The sequence below is a fragment of the Hyperolius riggenbachi genome, chromosome 4, assembly GCF_040937935.1.
Source record: "Hyperolius riggenbachi isolate aHypRig1 chromosome 4, aHypRig1.pri, whole genome shotgun sequence".
Classification (NCBI taxonomy): domain Eukaryota; kingdom Metazoa; phylum Chordata; class Amphibia; order Anura; family Hyperoliidae; genus Hyperolius; species Hyperolius riggenbachi.
Window position 1 is genome coordinate 442403803 of NC_090649.1, and position 6123 is coordinate 442409925.

A 6123-nucleotide genomic window follows, 5' to 3' on the forward strand; every position below is an offset into this window, starting at 1 on the left:
CATGTGTGTACTGCAGCGTGAATGTCACACACATGTATCGGGGTGTGGAGAATATATGTACATATCATGTGTGTGGATATCACACGTGTATTGTGCTATAGATATAGACACACGTGTATATCTTGTTCTCTTGGTACAGGTTTGACAAGCTGGTATATGTTGGGGTGAATGAAGATCGGGCTTCTCAGCTGCGGGTCCTGGAAGCCATAACACGCAAGTGAGTGTCTCTACAGCTTTCTGCTCTGTGCAGGATGGGCAGCGTAAAACATTAGATCAATTTATAACCTCAGCAAAAAAAAAAAGTAAAAAAAATTGGCAGCGCTCCTAATCAGGTGCAACTGAAATGAAACCAACAGAGGTGTGCATCGCCCCCTAGGGAAATAAATACACACCTTGAATACAAATCAGATGCAAACTATGCACTAAACCCTAATCTAGATAAATTGGATGCAAACTGATACATGTGAATGCAGCTAGCCACAAGTAGACTTACATATTTTTACAACAGGAGGTAATTGCAGCGCTTCCAAATGCAGGCTATACCTGAGTTGACCAGGTGCATAGATGTGCAGAGCCCAAAACACGAGCAGATTACACAACTTGTATTCAAGACCGATGCAGCAAATAGAGGACGTTAGCTTCCAAAACCAGTTTGCATGCAGATTGTTCAGTACTAGACTATTCCACAGCGGGGATGGGCAGTGTAAAACTGTAGAGCAATTTGTAACCTTGTTCACTTATTTAGCACATAACATTAATCATATAAGATACCCTTGCAAAAACAACCTGGGAACCCCAGCTCCTCGCCAAGTCTCCCCAGCTCCTTACCGGGTCTCCCCAACTCAACAGGTCTTTCCGGCTCCTCACTAGGTCTTCCCGGCTCCTCACTAGGTCTCCCCGGCTCCTTACCAGGTCTCCCCTTTTTCAGACACATAATGTCTTTCTCCATAGCTAGGTGCTTGTTCTCTCCTGGATGCCACAAAGCCAGCAGGTGGCTGCTCTTCATCATAGAACAATCAGATACACCTTGGAGCAAATTAATTGGACATTTTATTGATCCAAGATTGTCTATGCCCAAACATTAAAAGTTATTTAGTTATAAGGTCAACAGCTTACATTTCCATACATGAAAACTGGTGCAACTCTCGTAGAGCCATTGCAATATTGTGTCTGCCCGCCATGAGCCCAACCATAGTTGGGAACTTGTTTTCTCTCCCGGGCAGCACAGAACCTGTGGCTCCTCACTGTGTCTGCCCACCATGAGCCTGTCCATAGTTGAGAACTTGTTTTTTTCTCATGGGACCAGCGGGTCTGGATTACTGCAGATGATCTGAAGTCCGTGGCTTCATAGTTTGGAGCCTGTTGTCTCCTGCAGTCTATAGGAGCTGGGTGAGGTTGTGATGAGATAGCTTTGATCTCTCTCTGTTCTCTAGGTTTTGTCTGGATCCAGCAGTGGAGCTGCCTTTACTGTTAGAATATTGTCCATCCGCTTTGACCGGAGCTGACCTGTATGCGTTGTGCGCGGATGCCATGATGAGCGCCATTAAAGAGAAGGTGCAAAGACTTCAGGGTGGTAAGTATTGGCTGCAAGAGAGATTTTAATATGATATTTGGAATTCTGTCCAGTAAAACCAAAGCAAAATGGTGCTAAAAAATTGGGAAGTGGTGGCTGTTATCAATTCCATGTGTAGATGTACCATTCCTAATGCTGGGACTACACAATGAGCAGATAGATGGCTCGATAAATAATTTCTGAGAGGTCGATCTGATTTTTGATCTTTTTTTCTGTTTGATTTGTATAGAAGTGATAGATAATCGATCAGAAAAATGACCGAAATCAGATCGGACCTGTCGGAAATGATCTATCAAGCCACATATGCCAAAAAAAGCGCATTGTGTATTCCCAGCATTAGGCCAAGGCAAAATGGCACTTCTCCAATTAACTTTTTCTCTGCTGAGTTTTGTCCCAGGAAATATTTTTTATCTTATCTTAAAAAATACCTTTTCAGGACTCAGCACTAAAACAGTACTGTAGTTAAAGTAATATCAAACTTATTTTGAGGAATTTTTGCTTAGTGGGAGCTTTAAATGTATTTTATTGACACGCTTGAAAATATCACCTTGGAGAAAGCTAAAAAGAAAAGTGTATAGGACATGGGCCAATAACGGTTGTAGAACTGGCGGAGTAAAGTGCTGGAGCTAGCTTTTCTGGTGTGAGTTTCCAGCATGTAGAGCAGGGGTCTCAAACTCGCGGCCCGGGGGCCATTTGTGGCCCTTGATACAATATTTTGTGGCCCTCGCCAGCAAAAGCTTCCTTATAGTTCGCTTCAGTGCTCCCAAGTAATCCACCGCATCCCCGCCGCTAAACGAGGGCTGCAGAGCCACCAAATCGCCCGGGGGGGGAGGGGGCTTGGGGCGCGCTATCCGCCTGCATTTCCTGGAAGGGGCAGAGCTTTCAGCATCAGCTCTGCCCCTCCTGACGTCAATCGCCGCACTGATTGCCGCCTCTCCACGCCCCTGAGTGAGAGGGGCGGGCAGAGGCGGCGATGCGCCGCGATTGTGAAATTCCTTATGCGGCCCAGCCTCCTCCTGACTTTGCCTCCTGCGGCCCCCAGGTAAATTGAGTTTGAGACCCCTGATGTAGAGCTTCCAGTATGTGTTAATTATTCCAGTATGCAGGGCTGGATTTCTAGAAAGGCCACAAAAGCCCGGGCCTTGGGCGGTTGCAACCCAAGGGGACACCTGAACATGAAAGAGGGGATGCTTTATATGAAAGAGGAGGCTGAAAATGGGGAGCATCACTGAAAAAGAGCAACTGATGCTCAAGAGAGCTGTTCATGAGAGAGGCTACAGTACGTGGATGATGCACATGGAATGGGAGGGGCGCTGCTGTGCAAGAAAGAGGAGCAACAAAGAGCATAAACTCGGCCTTGCCAGTATGCAGAGCTTCCTGCTTGTGGGTTCTCCAGTATGCAGAACTTCCAGCATACAGAACTGTTCTCATTGCCATTTTTTTGCAGCTTTCGGGAATGAAAGGCAGACAGTGGTTGCTTTGAGGAGCATCACTAGTAGTATCTGTAGATCATGAGGCTCTGTGCAATTTGCTGATGAGGTGTAGCCTGACCTCCATGGTTTCTTTTTTTTTTTTTTCCGTCCCATCTCTTAGGGGAGGATGAGCGCCCCTTGGAGCTTGTCCTTCAGATGGAGCATTTTCTCCAGGCTGCTGCCCGTCTGCAGCCATCAGTATCCGCTCAGGAGCTCCAGCGCTATGAGAAGATCCGGGCGCAGTTCTCTGCCACACCCACCAATGCCTGAAAGGCCTGTTCCCACCATTCTGTGCTGGAGGCATCTTCCCTTCCCATAATGTGTTCATTGAGGATTCAACTACAGCTTACTGAATAATCAACATTTCAGTGTACAAAGTGCACTATTTATTACTTCCAATCAGTTATTTTCTGTAAATATTCTGTCTATGTTTCCCAAAGTAATTGTACATAGACACAAGAAATTAAACTTTCATGTGAAACTTACATTGGATTTGTGTTTTCAATAATTCGTGATCTTATATGATAGAAGAAGAGGATAGGGGAGAAGGAAGGCAAGGAAGATTGGAGGAGGTGGGTTTCTTATGGCTCCCTTATCTAAATTAACACAGGATTGAACTTCATCCCAATCAGATCAATCCCTATCCCACAAGAGATCTTTACCTTTTCTTAAATAGATCATCAGGGATATCTGTATGGCTGATATTGTGGTGAAACCCGACCCACACTGTGATGTCAGGGCCAAGGTCCTGACAGTTTGCTGTCTATGAATCTTATTGCACTGTGGGAAATAAAAACGTTTTCCAACTACCAAGCAGTATTTCCCTCTGTGCATAGAACTCTCAGTAATGAACATTCCGTACAGATCACCAGGCAGAACTAAAGATCTCACCACCAGGGATACATTTCAGAATGTAAATCAAGAAGACACTGACTAAACAAACACTAACTAAATAATTTATAAATGAATATTGTAAACAATAAGCAATTGTATTCATTATGTCATTTTTCACTACAGTTCCCCTTTGAGGCCCTTTTCACACATACAGCATTTTTGTGTTCCATGGTACTCTCCCCACCGCAGCTCGGCACGAGTGCAGTGCAAGTCTATGGGGCCTTACATACTTCCTGTAACAGGATACAGTCCAACAGAAGTAATCCACAGACGCGAGGGCTGCAGAATGTTGCCACATGAACAGTACGGTACCACACTGTCCAGGGGGCAATAGTAGTCAATGGCAATGTGAATAGTCCTGAACAGACATTTGCAGGGAGGCATGCATGTGGAGATTGACAAAAATCCAATGATGTACTTCCTGTCCAGCCATGAGCAATACGAAATTGCACGGTGCGATTTTCCGTGACGCAGGACACGCGTGCAACTAGCCTCACACCAAGTTTTATAAATTGTCTATATTGCATTAAAGTCTGTAAAATCGAGTTTATTATAAATCTCAACACATCCATATCACCAAATTTGTGATGTATGTCGGGGCCAATTCTGGGAACATTTCTCTTTTCTTTTTTTTTTAACTCCCTCCCCCCCAAGGGCATTTTATAACCCTTACCACTTTGCCCAAATGGTTAATTGTAAAAAACAAACTGTTTTGAAAAACACTTATTCTTAGTTGATAAATAATGTTCTCTAATATTCTCTAGTAATTATCTTGATTGAAGAGCTGAGATGTTCACCTCCTGCAGACCCGCCCATAGCCAGGACTTCATATGTTATTATTATTATTTATTAGATTTATATAGCGCCAACATATTACACAGCGCTGTTATAAAGTCAATGCCATATTAAATCAATGAGGTTATTAAGATGACCACTGGGATTTACCTGTTCCTGCCGAGTTAGAATTAGAGTTAGCTAAACCAGAAATTTGGACTTGGTTGGGGGGGGGGGGGGGGGGGGATTTAACTTTAACTTTACATTTTAAATACCTCTAAGTGGTCGGCCTGACACTCCCGACAACCCCTTCCTCAGAGGACTCTGCGCTATGAAAGGGTGAAGAGTGGTTCTGGTCATGCTGCCCTTGGCAGTCACCACAACCACAGTTTTGCGGAATTCCATTTCACATTGAAGTCAATGGCATTGTCTTTTGAAGTTAATTGTAAAGTCCCCATACATGCTATTGTCACCAAATTTGCTGGATATGTAGTAGGAACATGTAAAAAAAAAATCAAGTAGACCTGATATTTCTTCAGAAAATTGATTTTAAAAGTTCACAGAAAATGTTTTTTTAAAGTAGAAAATAAGGGGAAATTAAATTCTGCCGAAACTCTGATTGACCAGACAGAATCCTCACTTGATTACATTATCACAGAACTCCTCATCGCTCCCCTTACCAGACTTCTGGCTCCGCCTCCTCTTATAAAAACCTCCATCCCTCCCTCACTCTTCCCTCCGGTGCTGCTACACCCTCCCTGTCCCTCCCTCACTCTTCCTTTGCATATTGAAGGAACTGATAGAACTATCTTCATACCTCTACCTGTTCCAGTCCCTAGCTAGAATCCATCCAAAGTGTTTCCGGAAAATATTTCAAGAATTTTATCACTTTCTTCTGGATTATTCACTGTAAGCTCAGCATGATGGTAATGTTTGGTCCCACTATTGCTTGAACCACAAGCATTTTCCTGCTCCATACAGTGCAATGCAATTATTATTTAGTATTTATATAGCACCGACATCTTACGCAGCACTGTACAGAATAGATTGTCTTGTCACTAACTGTTCCTCAAAGGAGCTCACAATCTAATCCCCACTATAATCATATGTGTATCATGTAGTGTATGTATTGTAGTCTAAGGCCAATTTAAGGGGAAGCCAATTAACTTATCTGTATGTTTTTGGGATGAGGGAGGAAACATGGGTGCCCGGAGAAAACCCACGCAGACACGGGGAGAACATACAAACTCCTTGCAGATAGTACCCTGGCTGGGATTCGAACCTGGGACCCAGCGCTGCAAGGCAAGAGCGCTAACCACTACGCCACCGTGCTGCAATGGGCCATTTATCCTCCCAGGGCTGTGGAGGAGGAGTCAGAGTCGAGGAGTCGGGGCAATTTTGGGCACCCGG

The 6123-nt window shown here is 44.2% G+C and overlaps 1 protein-coding gene across 1 annotated transcript in view; it reads left to right on the forward strand.

Annotated features, from left to right (window-relative positions):
* PEX6 (peroxisomal biogenesis factor 6) overlaps positions 1–3530 on the forward strand; it is a 28082-nt gene extending 24552 nt beyond the window's left edge. Inside the window, exons 15-17 of the mRNA XM_068232614.1 lie at positions 140–217; positions 1434–1573; positions 3167–3530. Of these exons, the coding sequence (XP_068088715.1) occupies positions 140–217; positions 1434–1573; positions 3167–3315 (367 nt within the window). The 3' untranslated portion in view covers positions 3316–3530. The remainder of the gene's footprint in view (positions 1–139; positions 218–1433; positions 1574–3166) is intronic.
* The last annotated feature ends 2593 nt before the right edge of the window (positions 3531–6123 follow it).